The following is a 15,764-nucleotide window of genomic DNA, read 5'->3' on the forward strand; positions in this document are numbered from 1 at the left end:
ATCAAACTGAAGAAAACATGAAACTTTGTTTCTGTATCCTGTTTCAACACAGCTTTAACTCAGCTTTCAACTGTGACAGGGTTTTGAGCCCACCAAAAAACTTAAAAGCTTGAACAGCATTCATTCATTAACCGATACTGGCTATAAGGTTTGGTTGGGTGTGACTTTTGTTTTAGTCCTAGCAATAAAACCACAGGTTAATCCTCTGGAAATATCAATCATTTTACATCCTCCTGAAGCATTTTTCCCCTTTGGCTGCACATGACATTAAAGGTTTCAAATGTCATACTTGTAAACTATTCAGAAATAAAAGACGTCTCTATGGAACTGCTACATTAAGTGGATCCTAAGGTTGTTGATGATTTAAAAGATGAGGAGGAGGAGGAGGGATTAGATATCTGAAAGACTAAAAGAGCAGAAAGGAAAAGAAACTGCAGATCTCGGGGGAGGGGGGAAAAGTAGTAATTAAAAGGCTGTATCTTCTATCACCCTAAAAATGATTATTAGCCCCAGTACAGAATTAAACCAAGCAATTTTTCTTCTATAAAGACATTCCTTAATAGATGGTATAATGTCAATATACAGAAGCTTTATTATTCTTTAAATGGTGGAAGTAGTAATTCTCTAAAAACACCCTCTCATCATTTCAGTTTATAAAGTTGAACACATCATGGCTTAAAAATTTTATTTGCTCAAAGCCTCTCACAGTGAGACCTCACTCCAGTTGAGGAGTCTGGACCACTCCGGGCCAAGACAAAGAACAATGACAATAAGCAAACTTGAGATTTCTTGACTATTATTAGATTTTACTTCACCTTATACATCATAACCATATCTTTGAGGTCAACATCCCAGGAAAGTATTAGGTAAATTTGCTTCACAGCTCGCAAAATAGAAATACTATTAGAAATGCCTTTGTGAAATTTGTAAGTCAATTCTTTGAGCATTTATTATTGTTTCTGTAACTTTGCTTAATTCTCCTGAATATACAGCTATTTGGAACTGACATTTGACTTCTTGCTGAACTATTCACTTCCATTATTTCATTTACATATCTTTTATAGTACATTTTGTACTATAACTGACATTTGACTTCTTGCTGAACTATTCACTTCCATTATTTCATTTACATATCTTTTATAGTACATTTTGTATATTTGATATTGGGGAGAGGGTTAAACCTTGGTCTTATTTCTATTATTTATAAATTACATTTTATTTATTTTATTTAAAGTTCCTACTGAAATTAGATTGAACTCACTTGGACATTTTCATTTGCTTTAAATCAAGCACCTACTGGAAGAACTAGGCCCCGAATTTCACTTTCTGGTGCTTTGTAGGTATATATATCTTTGTGAAAATAAAGGCTTTAAAATATGAGCACCAAGGACTCAATCTATAAATACCTGGGCCTAAGGTTTGATACAAGCTTCTTGCTGTTTTAATGAAATTTCTCTGCAAGCCACCAGGGATCCTTATGGAATGTTGGCTATATCATTTTCAAATACGAAAGATAATGATATATTTGAGACATTAACAGTAGAGGAGCATACTCGTATTACACCCCTTTGTGCAGCTGTTAAATACCTGCTCTGTTGCTGCRTTCCATTTCAGCAGCAGTAACTTTAGCCAAAGTTGATGTGTAATTCCTCGATGGATGACCATTACACATCACAACACATTCTGAAAAACTATACCTCTCATCCTGTCATTACCCAGACTACAAAATATGCCTTAAAAGAACAGATAACTATTCATAATCTACAAAATGACATTTAAGCATCACTTAATGTTTGAGATGTATACATTATTGGTGAAAACCAGTAAACTCAAGAGTTAGATGACAGCAATAACATCCTTAAGTTCAAGTGCAACTACATTGCAACTAAGTGTCTCTCCAGTGAACTATGATACATAATGAACAAGAAGCATTTTGCAGATACTCCACACCTGTTCTCCTGCAGTATAGCTCCATACATTTATGTTCAGTTACCCCAACAATAGGAGAGGTCAATAGCCCTTTATGCATTAATAACCTTATTCAGGACCTCTAATGTTGTCTTATCTTGAGTGTTTACTGGAAATAAAGAATATGCCATCAGGAAATACCAACTTTACGTTATTTTCTCTCTGAAATGCAAAGCAAACCATAAGGTACTTCAATAAAACTAGGGAAAAGGAAGAAAAAAAATCTTACCAAGTGGTCTTAACTTCAAAAAAACCAAAGAGATACTTCTAAATAWGTCTTTGTCTTTTCTTTTTCATTTAGTTTCTTCCGATTCCTTCTCTCCTCACTTTCCTTCTCTCTTATTGCTTCCTACACAGCAGGTAAAAAGCCTATCTATCTAGCTGAAAAAAAAAAGGTAAAATTTTGTGCAYAACACAAATAGGAAGTATAGTAAAATCACAGGCTAGAGTGCAAGAATTTGTATGTCCAGCCATACCCTCATATTTTAGCAAAATTATTCTCTGTGGAAAAAATGAATGAGTTTTAGAAATTAAGAACAATACTGGTTAAGTGATAAAYGAACTGTTCTATATTTGGTTGTTGAATAYGTACAGTATGTAAAAGTTCAAACTAGTTTTTAGTTTAATATCCTCTGCCCCCAGTTAAAAATACAGTGGGAGAATGCTGTGGGGACTTCTATTTCTTGAAACACTACAGGAAAAGACAAATATAGTAAGTTGCAAAGCTGTAATTCACCTAGGCTTTGTACTGACCCTAGTGCACTCTTTAGTAGTCAGTACTAATGGGTGTTTTTATCACCACAAAAGATGATGTCCTTCTAATTCCTGTGACATCTGTCCTATCAATCCTGAACACAATGTTCCCAGTACAGAGATCCATGATCACACAGGTAGCTGAGCGTGTTATTGCTCAGGCAAATGCGTTATGAATTCTCAGATGATGAACTATGCTAAGGCCAGATGTCAGAGGTGATGAAACTGATAATCCATCAGTAATTTTCTATCCACCACAACAGCTCTGACCCATTGAACTAAATGAATGTATTTAATCACCAACTAGTCAACTGATCAGAAAGCACCAGAGGGTAAAGAGAAAGCATCTTGACAAAAAGAAGACAGACCTAACCAGAAGACAGCCTAACCACTGTCATAAGAAAAGTGTACCTCATCTGAGTGTCTTACCTATAGGAATAGATTCAAGCTGAAATATTAAGAGGAACAAGTCTTGTTTTATGATATGAAGAAGTACCACATTCCTCTTGTATTCTCTTAAGGACTGTCTTACATCTCAAACTGTTTTTTTCCAATTCCAACTCATTCTGATGGATCAAAGCCCAAACAACACGTGATACAAAGAAGGAGCGCTGCTTTCATAATGGGCTTTTAAACACCTTTCTGGATGAGGCCTTAAATGATGTATTACTCTCTCTGGTCTGACTGAACCACCAACTTCATCACTAAGAAGAGGAGACCAAATCTTGCAGCCTTCACAAAAGTCTTAAACAAAYTTTTCCTGGTATGGAAAAAACTCTGACCATGTAGGTAGTGGTACTTTCCCCAGGTGCTCCTATGGCAAAAAGACATGTTTCCCCAGCATCGAGTTATTAATGTCTCACTTTCCTGCTGTTCTGTGTTGGCAGCCATGACAGAAAGCTTTGAACTTGTTTATTCACACTTGTTTAATCCTGTTTCCATATAGCATATCACAGCCTGCAGGGCTAGGAAGATGGATGAGAAAAACCAGGGCCACAAGGGGGTCAGGGTCATGGTGTCGCTGGATCTCATTAACTACATCACTCACTGTACCAGTCACTTCAGAGGTCACCTCAACTGAGGACTTTGGGATAGGTGATGGAAAAATGGCTGGCAGAAGTGTACAGACGTTCACTGCAGTTGAAGCTACATATGAAAACAAGTACAGATCCTTATATTGCCCCTTATGTTCCTTGAGATGCTTTTAGTCTACTTAGTAAAATATTTTATACTTGTCTGACAGATATCACAGCTGAAGCACAGAGGCTGAAGCGAAGAGCACTGAAAAAAAAAAAAAAAAAAAAAAAAAAAAAAAAGTGGTGTCAGGATGTTCCATCAGTTTTGTGAGTCAGAATGCGGGGAAAATAAATCAATTTATTATTTCTTCTGTCCCTATCCATATATGTACTAGACTAATGGTAAGGGAGTAAAAAGAGTACATAATGTCACAGACTGGCTTCAGTATGCAGTGAGAGGGGATAGAAATATGTACATTTTGTACTGCAATTAGATTGTGCACACTGTGTTCCTAACAAAGAAGCTTCTTGGAAACACAGGCAGTGACAGATGACACAGGAAACTCTGCACCGCCCATTACTTCAGAACTTTAATAAGTTCCAATGATAATTAGCAATTTATAAAATAATTGTACACTATATAGCCTCTAAATAATATTGTCAATATTTCATTACAATCTGAGGATACATATTCCCATAATACTAGCAAATAAGTGTATTATTCATAAATATACTCCAGACTATACCCTGTTTGTGCACCAGTTCTGTGTATCACTGTCAGGAACTTTATGACATGCACATACAAAACTGTTCCTTTCACGCAGCTGATATATAGATACAGAGTTGAAGTTACGAATCATTCTGCAAAGGCTAAGTCATTTGCGAGAGAGGTGAAAATGGTTATTATTAAATTCTATTTTTAAGCACATCTRCAGCAGTGGAATAAAAACAACTGAATGCGTTTGATAAGACAGAAAYCAARTTCTAATTTGTTCAATATGCGGGTGTACAATGAGAAATATTATATATAAACCTAGATCTGCACATGTGCACAGTGTATTTATGATGAGTCGTCAAAATATTTGGATGAATGGCAAAATTAGGAAGTGGGTTATATACAGAAGCGTCAAAGACAAGATTTTATTCTAGCAAGTGAAAACAAAAAGTCTTTACAATCCAAGCAAGTTATCTGCTAAGAAAACCCAATTAAAAAAAATGAAAAACATCTCTACGGCTCTATTCCAAACTCTGCATTTCCAATATGGTAACAAAATACAACATCATGGGCTTTAGTGGAGATTTCATTCAGACTAGTGCCATTGGTGGGGAAAGAGAAGCAATTCTAGCRTACAGATCAAACTGACCCCCCACTTTCCCCTTCCCTCCCCCTCTCTCCTTTTTTTTTTAAGGTGCCAATTTTTTTTGAGTGACAAAGGAACCCTCTTTGTTTGGATTTTCATGATTACTTTTCCCTACGGCCCCCTTCCTGAGAAGGCTGTTTATAGTAAGCACTCTCTGAAAAAAAGAACAGATTAACATTTCCATGTTATCCAATAAGATTGATATGATCTTGATATGATTGATAAGTTACTGTAGAACATAATAAATGTCAGATCTATTTTAAAAAGTCCAAAACTACATAGAAATTAATATCCTGATAATTAGATGCTACTCAAATTGGAAAACAATATGAAAAAAGCAGGAATAAACCACCTGTTTTAGAGTAGGCAGAGGGAGGCAAAGAAAAGGAAGAATACCCCTGTAATTGAGATATCACGTGAGAAATACGGTTTTTCTCAGTTCTGCAGTAAACACAATACAYGACCTGAAATGCATGCCTCAGACTCTCAAGAAGAGACCAATGATGTTTGGTACTGGCATGACTGGCTTTCAGGCATGCAYTTGTAGGAGTGGAACTTAAAGGTTCAAACCAGGCATTTACATTCTTGCAACAGTGAAATGATAGGATGAGAAATTAATGGATGCTCTTTAAACAAGTGGGGGATCTAACTTACGTATCTGTGAGCACCTATGGAGTTCAAACTACATTTCCCAATATCCAGAACCAGGGGCATGCTGCGTCTTGGTCTACACCCCCAACAACCCAAAGAGGGAACATAATTTGATAAATCCAGAAAGGAGATTGTTCTGAGGAAGAAGACATGATTACTAGTTGCTGACTGTAATGACTGAAATATAAAAGAAATACACATAAATGAGGCAGCTTTATAAACAAACTTCATACTGATACTGCACTATTTGTGCATGTTAAGCCTGAAAACAATTCATATCTACTCTGGGGAAAAAAAAACTGAAAGCTGCCTTCAAAACATCACTAATTTCTTTCTTTCATATAAAATAAAAACTAAGAAATTTTTACATAGCTACTTTAACAGGACTCCTATGGACAAGGCAAGAATTTTTACAGTCTATCCACACCTAAAGTTTCGTTTAATATTTGTCTCTGCCTCAAATATAAAATTATAATCTGTCAGCTTTAGGGGTGTATAATAATGTCAGTCACCAAGTATGCTAAGTATAATGGTAATTAATCCCAAAAGTTCAAGTTAGAGAGCTGCAATGAATTCTTTTGTTTTTTCTCATCCACAGGTACCTCTAAACTGCACTTGTGTGTTTGCGTGCATGCGTGTAGCAGAGAGGGAACTTTTGTGTACRTTATCGTGAAGTAATTCAAAGGATTAGTCAATCAAGTTCTTCTAGAAGATCATATCTCACCTAAATCGCTTCAATTGAGAATATATTTCCTCTGAGCTTCTCATGTATGAATTGGTGTTTTAAGATAATAACAGAAGCAGAACAAGAGTCAGTGAAAGGATTTCCCCTAGGAGTAACATATGTGTGGCTCAAGCTTTCAGAGAGGCAGGGCTTACATGCTGTTCACAGAGGGACAGAAACGTATTTCTTTCAAATTTATTTTCACCCTGGAGGAAGGGTGGGCAAGAGGTAAGTTCAAGTCCAAATGGCAGAAGCAAAATCCTCTAGCAAGAYGTGGGTGCATTAAGATTGCTAATTCTTCTCTACTTTCGTTTACAAGATTAGGCAACAAGCCCAGCAGGACCCAACAAGAGATTCACATTATACAGGAAGAACTGGTTAACACTGAAGACTAGCCTAGGAGGCACTAGATGAAGTGGAAACATAAAAAAGGAAAATCTTAACACAAGAACAAGCATAAACCAATCACATTTATGTTTATATTGGAAATTTTAGAACTGTTTTTCTCATCATCAGAAGACCTAAGTTCTAAGACAGCTTCCAACAGACTTGGCGCACGCTCAGGGATTCAAGTGGAGAGTAATCAAAATGGTTTTCAAAACGTGAGTTGAAACATTTCTAAAAGGAACAGTAAAATACAGCTATTGAGAATATAGGTTACTCAGCAATTCAGGACTCCTAGGTCTTTGTTCCTCTGCACTCCTTTGTAAAATGGGAAATAGGTTTCTGTGACACCAGTGACTGGGTGCACCTCCCTCCTCTAACATGATGAACCAATTCCCAGAACATTCATAAATTCACATCATTTCCTCTTGAAAAAATTTAAGCAAAGGGAAATACACCAAAATCACCACTTCATTTCCCACAAAAGTGACAACAAACATTTGAAACCTATTCAAAATAAAACTCCTCTGTGAGCATTTGAAGCATCATCAAAAGCCATGATTAAATTTTATTCCTCTAAGACCAGGGCAGGCAGGAAGAGAACACCAAATACCATCCTTGAAAAAAGAGAGGGAGGAAAAAAAATCTTATTTCCTTAAACAAATAAATTTAATATCAGAATTAAAAGCTATTAATATATAACATCCACCACAACTCACCCTAATGATTTCTGTTAATCAGCATAGCAATAAACTCTGTTAGTATTTACATCATGCAGTGCTTGCAAATGAATGGTCAGGAGCGTTGCTTCAAATGATTTTTTTTTTTAATTTGATTTGACACCACAAAGTCTGAGGCATATTCCAACAATAGCCAATATTTCAATTAATATTCAAATAGTGCATATAGGTTTCTGAGCAAAGAGAACAGAAGTATAAAAAAATTGTAACATTATCATGCTCTCCTGTATTTCCTAGATTAACTAGAATCAGAAAAAGGTCAAACAAAAATGACTGCATGAGACATGAACACTAATAGAACATCAGCTGATAGCTGATCTTTTTCAAGGTTTCTGTAAACTCATCAACAGTTCTCTTAGCTTTCAACCTTTTATCAGGTAGAGAATTCAGAAGATATGTAAACAGCAGATTTTGATAAAAATCAAAGACAAGGAATGAAGGAAGCCTATAAAAATCAAATGAGAAAGTGTGCAAGAAATTATTAGAAACCGAATCAGGTCAACAGCACTACAAATGGGTTCTAAAAACATAATGTCAAAGGCTCTCCTTGCTATAGGAAAAAAAAAAAATAGGTCCTGGACAGAACAATTCAAGGAATAAATTAGAGATCCTACACAAAGCTTCTTTAAACATTTCTGGATGTGGGAAGCCGTGAATTCCTACTCCAGAAATAGAAAGCTAGGGATGATACTAGAGCATACATCTATAAAGTACAGGAAAGTACACCGCAAAGACTTTCTAAACAGTTCTGAAGGAGTTAATTCATGTACTGGAAGCAATTTTCAATTGCTAAGGAAACTTTTCCCCAGGCTGGTGTACCCTTCCTGGTGTACATACACAGCTGAGCTTAGGTGCTTTGCCGCCTCAGTGAACACACTTCCAGGACTCTGCTTGTTTTGTGCCAATCTGAGCATCTCTATATAGAGCTCACGGTGCTGTACAGAGCTACCCCCACATTAAAAAAAANAAAAAAAAAGTCTATTATAAGAAGACTAGAGCATGAAAAGAGCAATAAAAAGAAATAGAGAACAAGAGCAAGGTCTGGAGAAATCAGAGGCATTGCACAGCTTGATATTGGGCAGATTGAAAGCTATTGAACGTGCTTTCAGCCACCAGTGTAATAGCTCTTAAATATGAGGACTCATTAACATATTAGGCCTAACATTTAGATCTGAATGTCTAAGTGGAACTCAAATTAAAAGAAATGAAGATGTAACGATGCAGTCACCTCCATCCTATTGGATGATCAAGAGAAGCACTGGTTTTGTTCGCTTTACAAGTTAAGGTTGAAGCACAATCTTTTAACAGTGTGAGAAATATGTTAACAACAGGAGAAAAACCCTGGCTACCAGCACAAAATCAGACCCTCTCAAGTATTTCTGCTTTTAACCCCAGACGAAATTGGAAGTAGCAGAAATACATACTTAACTAGTAAACTAAGCTAATAAATCAAATAATTAGAAAACTACTTTTTTACTCAAAAGGAGACTTTGAGATGAAACAATAGCCAGGTCTTGTGTTATCTGATATGGCTTCATTCATTGCTATTTATGAACCTTTCTAATTTCAAATAGTGACCATGAGAATAAAATTATGTATATCCTGTACAGCAATGTTACATTATTTAATGATTTCTTACAACAGTATTCCTGAGGGTTTCATACTAATCAACAGAAATTTGTTACTGAAAGCTTCAGAAGTACACAGAAGAGAAGATTTAAAGTATCCTCCTATCTTAAGAAATCTGCCTTTTGCCTGATTATCTAATATGATAGAATATGATAGAATTTTATTTATTTTTCTCTCCAAATGGATTTCTTTATTCATTAAACATGCTGTGATAATAGCCCCATATATTTATTCTTAGAAAAAAAAAGGAAGTATGGAAAAACATGACTGTCTAATATCCTGCTACAGATCATCCACAGTATTCTGTAAAGAACCATAGTCTCCAGCTCTTCAATTCCTACGATCAATGGCATCTGTTGAGTGAGAGCAGAGATTGCCAGATCAGATAGGAAGCTTTAGACACTATATTGAGAATGATGAGGACCAAATGGGGGCAAGGAGATGAACAAGATGCATTCTCCGGTAACACAGATCAAAGCAAATCAGGCTCTGAAATTGCAATTACAAAATTCCTTATAGTTTTTTTTTATTTTTAATATTTGTTGAGTCGAAACTAGATGAAAATCTTCCACCCACCTTATAATCACATATGTTTACTTGTTTTTCATACTATTTTGCAGGTGGTCTTTATCCTAAATAACTAAATTCAAAAGGAACTGGATTAACTGCATTATTATGAATGTATTGTAGCCTTTGCAGATGCTTCAGCACGTTGTCATTGGTATTATGGGACAGAGATGACTGGGTAGTGCATATTTTATACACTCAAGCTTTATTCACTTAATTTTACAAATAAACCAGATATGTTGTAATACTATTTTCCCCTAAATTTAAGATCAGGTATATRCTTGCTATGGAATACACATGTAATTTTTGCACTAAATTCAGTGTATGGCTATAACCTCTCTTGTTACAGATAGAACATAATTTAGTTTTGGCTGTAACGTAAACAGGATTGTTATGTTTGGAGAGCGTTCCAAAGCCTGCTACTCAAGCAATCTGTGACACATAAATAATGCAGGACCTTTTCTTTCTCCAAATGACTACAGTTCATGCACAGACTCAGAAAGACAGAGGCCCAAATTTATATTGCCATCACAAACTTCAATCTATTTCTGGTTCTCCAACTGAATTATGGATCAGTCTTCCATTGGTTTCTATTAGCACCAACCAACATGCTCTCACCCTTTGCCAACACAGGCAGGGAAGAATCCTGTTTGTGAATATGTTTGATCTTCATTCTGATATTAAAATGAAGGAAATCCCAGCTAATCTGAAAGCCTTATGTTTTCTTTTAGAGGAAAGCAGGGAAGAAAATTGGTCTTTTCTCCCCTCCTTGGACCCCTGACCTTTGAACCACAACCTCCTTGCCACTAAAGCGTTCAACACCTCATTTAATCTCTTCTCGCTGCATTGGCACAGCACTGAAAAGGGGGAAAAAATAATCTGGGGACTTCATCAATTTTTCATGAATTTTCATTTAGGCCAAAGCCCCCTCTTACAGTGGTCGATAGATCAAGCTGCTGTCACATATTTAACACCTGGGGCTACAGTTGCTATCTCTGGGGGCTGCTGCTGACTCGGGTTAGATCAGAGGCAGCCTGAGTCAGCGCGAGGACCCCACATGCTCTTTCTGTTGCTTACATGTGGCGCCCCAGCACTTGAAACCGAAATCCTATCTAGGGTAGCTATTGCAAATGTGTCTCCTAATATTCCCCCTGGAAAACTCCACAACATAGGTTCAATAGTGTCAACTCTTAGATTGTAAAGAAATGTGCTTTTATTTTAATTCTTTTTGTTTAATGTATACAAGCAGTTTCTTAAAAGTGCAAGCCACTTCAAACTTATTTCCCTTTTTTACAAACCTCCCAAGAAAATTTGAGCACGTTTGTAATTCCAACCCTTGTTTGTTTTCATTAAAAAAGTTTAAAATATGCAACAATTTTAATTATTTTTAGRTGTTTTAGGAATAAAACATTTGTCTCTAATAGCTTAACCATAAAACAAAAATACTGTATCAGAATTTCACACATAAACACACACACACAGTGGAAGAATGGATTCAATGCTAACATTAGAATTATTTCTTCCTTTTGTGAAGACTCCTATTAATAAAAATAAAAATGTTGTTTGTTTAAGGAAGGATGTTGTTTAAGTAATTTTCCAAATCACAGTTCCTCAGTTTCAGTGACTTTGAGCAATTTAYCTAAGGACATAATTCAGCACAAACATAACCATATGCCCCTTTGACTGCTCACATGCTCTCAAATAGTCATGGATTTAAAAAACATACTTAAATACGCTGGGTGGATTGACACCTGAATTCATCATGCTTGGGCAAGGTGTTAACTGCTATTAGACCAGCAAATGTTTAGGGAGTTCAGCCACTTGCAAAAAATCACTCATCAACCAAGGGGCAAAACGATTGCCTTCAAGATGGGCTATTCTTAATGCTTTGAATCACTGCATGCCCCTGCTGATTTCACTTCTTTCTTTTATGTTTACAAATAAATCTGAACACTTAAATATTTTCAGTGAGTGTGCTTCTCTGGCAGGTGCCTTTGGACAGAAAAGAATGAAATAAAAATCAGAAGAATGAAACACAATTAGCAGGCAATGACTACCAACTAATGTATAAGCATAACCATTCTTAACAGCAGATACATAAAACCAATAAATATTTGTTCATAAATCATTCAAAACTTGCAAATGCACATTATCAGAGACAGACATTTTAATAAGCAAATAAAACAATTACTGATTCTTTCACTAGAACAGCAGACTCGAGCATTTTAAGCCTGTAAAAAGCAGCAGTTTCTCTCTAATGGCACAATTTCAGGCCACCTACAGTCAGATAATAATCTAAAACCCTGTTGTCAGCAAAGAACAACCCCTCCTTTTGGGGGTGATGAAAACAGCATAGCTTAGCATGGAAAGAGCAGTTTTCAACACCACTACAGATAGTAGAAATAAGACCTGATARCACGCGACTGTCACAGTTACCTTGCACAGGGCTGTGGTGTCCAAGACAYGTTGGACACTCAACTGTTTTCAGCAACAGCTGAGAACAGGTGAATGAGGACCCAGTGCTGACAACAGGCTGTCGGCAACAAGTGATCTCTCTAGTGTGCAAACGGACTCTTATAGACCTTCCCATCCTCTTCAGCCCAGAAATGCTGACATTAGAATGAACAGTTAAAAGCCTTAAAATAATAGGTATTCTCTAAGAGTCACTTGAAAACCTAATTTTATATCCAAAAGTCAAATGAGGGGAAGAAAAAGTGACTCTTAAAACCAAGAATTGAGCAGCTTTGCTTTTATCCTCCAAGAAAAAGTCAGTGAGATGTTCYAAATAATTCCTTCTATACACATCCAGCACTATATACTATCATATACTATGTGTCTCTAAGATCAGTGAGCCTAAAACTAGCAGAATCTCTAAAACAAAATAAATATTAACACTGTTTATTTATTGACTATTTTTCTTTGGTGAAGACTTTCCTGTAATCATAACCACGGTATGGCTCAAGGGAAGACAAAGCACTATTTAATTTAAGTGGAGCAAGAATGCCTGCTATAGACTTGCAGTTTAATTGGAAATTCAGTCAGTYAAACTTCAAAGCTATGAAAACAGTAAAATGATCTGGTGTCAGGTGCATGTTGCTGTAGCAAAAACTTTGGTTATCATTTCAGATCTCAAGTTTCATGTTCCATGATCCTGCCTTAAAATACCTCTGACAACGAAACCTGGTTTTATTATTTTTACAGTCTTCTATTATCTCACATACAGTTCATGCATGACCTGCCACCAGCTGCAGTGGTTAAAACTAACTCTAGAAACTGGGTATGCTGTAACAAGAGCCTCATAACAGACACTGAAGTAGGGATCAGTGAAAACTGACAAAATACAGAGCACCTTTGTATTTCAAAATAATCAGTTTAATTTGATTACTCAAGGCATATCTTGCACTAGCCTCTGAACAGACAGGAGATGTCTTGATCAACAAGACTGCAAGCAAATAGAGATTTCAGAATTGTTACACCTCTCACAGATTTTCTCAACAGACAGCTTAAAAACCACATGTGCAAATCCAGAAATACTCCAATAAATTTATCTAGAGACATGTTTACCCTTCTTAATTTTGCCTTCCTCTTCTTGATTTCTAAATGTTTGCCCAATCTAATTAACATTCTTTGATGCTTTTGTGGATTAGATAAATGTATACTGGTGGTTTATTTAAGTGCCAGAAGAAAACTGTGTTTTTTTTTTTTTTTTTTTTTAATAGTTCTGAAGCTCAGTTACGAGAAGCAAGAGGCAGTGAACAAGACTCTTTTACTTAGCTTATGTCACCATTTATATATTTCAGGAAGGGCATTTTCTGTAATCTATGAGAAAACTGAAACCCCTAGATTAYGTAACATTAGCTATAAAAGTCTCCAGACTTGCAGTAATTAAGTGGTGGAGAGGGTTATTTTTTTCTAAAGAAACTGAACCAATATCTCTCCTGATGTGTAAACTAAATGATTCAGGTTTGTGTTGAAGCCCCGCATAAGTCAAACATACATTTAGTGAAGCTACTGCGAAACAAAGAATTCTGTGGAAAACTGAAGTCCAGGAAGAAAGAGAACAGCATTTTTAAAATTATTAAAACACACATTTACATGAAGATACACAGCTATCCATAGCTGAGATTTTGAATGATCAAACTTAGGGGGGTTTTTTAAACCCATAAAACTAAGTAGGCATAATATAAAACAATGTTGCATCTTATGCATGATGTGCTTGTTTCAAATGTGAATAAAATGATGTCTCTGCTAACTCTATTAGAAGCAGAGCACGCACGCTGGGTGGTCTCTGAAAGAGCCATGACAACTTCTCTGTTAAGACAAGAGAATTGATAAAGAATAAAACTACTCTGGATGATATGAGAAATGGCCTACAATTTCACATGCCATTCACATAATAAATGAAGCCTGTATCAGGTTTATGATAGAGGAGCATGCTGAAGGTATTGAGGTTTCCAGCAGTACAGAACATGAGTCACCAAGAAGCTGCCTGTTTCTGCTGAAGTAACAGATGACTAGATAAAGAGAAACAGACAGTGCACCTTATATTAAATGATAGTTATTTTTCCACATTAGCTTCAGTATAACCAACTTTAGTCATAATTTAAAAATTAGATTATTCTTTAAAGGAAGATTAGCCTTTGTCCATGCTTGTGTCAATCATCATTATACACTGGCTAGAACTCTACTTCAGTATAAATCATGTATTCTGTACAGTCACTGCCACTGAATAAATGCATGTAGAAAGAGTGATAGTTAATGACAAAACACTGTCTTTATCTACATTTATTATCTCCCAGTCTGCTGACTGTGTGCAAGTGCTGGATGACAGCACCACACCAACTATAAAGTTTTACACGATTCTAGTCAAATAAAGGTTTACTCACATGCCACTTCCAGAGATGCATTGCGACTCACAGCTTCTCCAAGATAGTTCCTTGCTACGCAAACGTAACTTCCTTCATCAGGTTTACTCCTGCGTCCATGCACAATGCGCAAGAAAAACAGAGATCCGCTGGGCAGCAGCATGCGGTGGGAGCGCGGATCATCTTTGTCAGTCTCCACTCGTTCACCATCCTTGTACCACTCGATGGTGGGTGTTGGCCGTCCCTCAGCTTTACAGTTCAGCGTTGTCGGCTCTCCTTTAGAAACTATCACATCCGAAGGATGTTCAACAATTCGCGGTGGAAAGTCCTCCTGGCGAAGGCGGGATCCTAGAGAAAAAGGCAAAGTGGAAGAACAAAGCAATTTATTTTTGCTTTTACTTCATAACAAGTTCTCTCGAGCTAGCTTCTGCTMATGCAGCAAAAATTTTCCACGAAAAAACAAAACCAAAAACCTGCATGTAGATGACATCTGTCATTTTGTCTGATATCACAGAGACTGTGTCAGAGACTTTGAAAGTTAAAAGCCTAAGTATGGAACAYAGAAATACACCTCTGACCAAAGCATTAAGAGATCCACACCAAATGCAGACTGGACTTAAAGGAGGATCTATTACACACACATGCATGCATGACACAAGATCTTTTCCTTGAGCCAGTAATCCTTCTATTTACGTTTGCCTCTAGATCCCGGTGCCTCCTTCCAGATTCCACTCACAGCTGCTSCCCCCCTATCCTTTCATCTGACAGACTCAATTCCTTTCCTTCATAAACTTCTGGTGAAACAGTGTATGTCAACTGTACTTTAGAACTTTCCAATGAACTGCATGCATGTACACACAAATACAAGTACAATATACGTACACATGCACCCTGAAAGTGCATTGGAGACTTCAGTGTCTGAGAAAAGATCATAGGTCCATTTTGTTTTTTCTTCTTTTTGCATTCCTCATTTTCTTCACTCTGCTTTTTAATCCTCAACAAAATTTCTCCACAAATGCACTTTCTAACCTATCTGTAGTAYTCCTAGATTTCTACCAACACAGTATCATAACGCCGATTACATGGTCACTAGGAGTTGAACAGCT

The 15,764-nt window shown here is 36.5% G+C and overlaps 1 protein-coding gene across 6 annotated transcripts in view; it reads right to left on the reverse strand.

Annotated features, from left to right (window-relative positions):
- ROBO2 (roundabout guidance receptor 2) overlaps nucleotides 1-15,764 on the reverse strand; it is a 459,690-nt gene that overhangs the window by 398,931 nt on the left and 44,995 nt on the right. For all 6 annotated transcript variants that reach the window (XM_085318916.1, XM_085318912.1, XM_085318914.1 and 3 more), the window contains exon 2: nucleotides 14,680-15,006. In XM_085318916.1, the coding sequence (XP_085175042.1) occupies nucleotides 14,680-15,006 (327 nt within the window). The remainder of the gene's footprint in view (nucleotides 1-14,679; nucleotides 15,007-15,764) is intronic.

The sequence above is a fragment of the Rhea americana genome, unplaced genomic scaffold (genome assembly GCF_003343005.1).
Source record: "Rhea americana isolate MKP2758 unplaced genomic scaffold, rheAme1 scaffold_56, whole genome shotgun sequence".
Lineage (NCBI taxonomy): Eukaryota > Metazoa > Chordata > Aves > Rheiformes > Rheidae > Rhea > Rhea americana.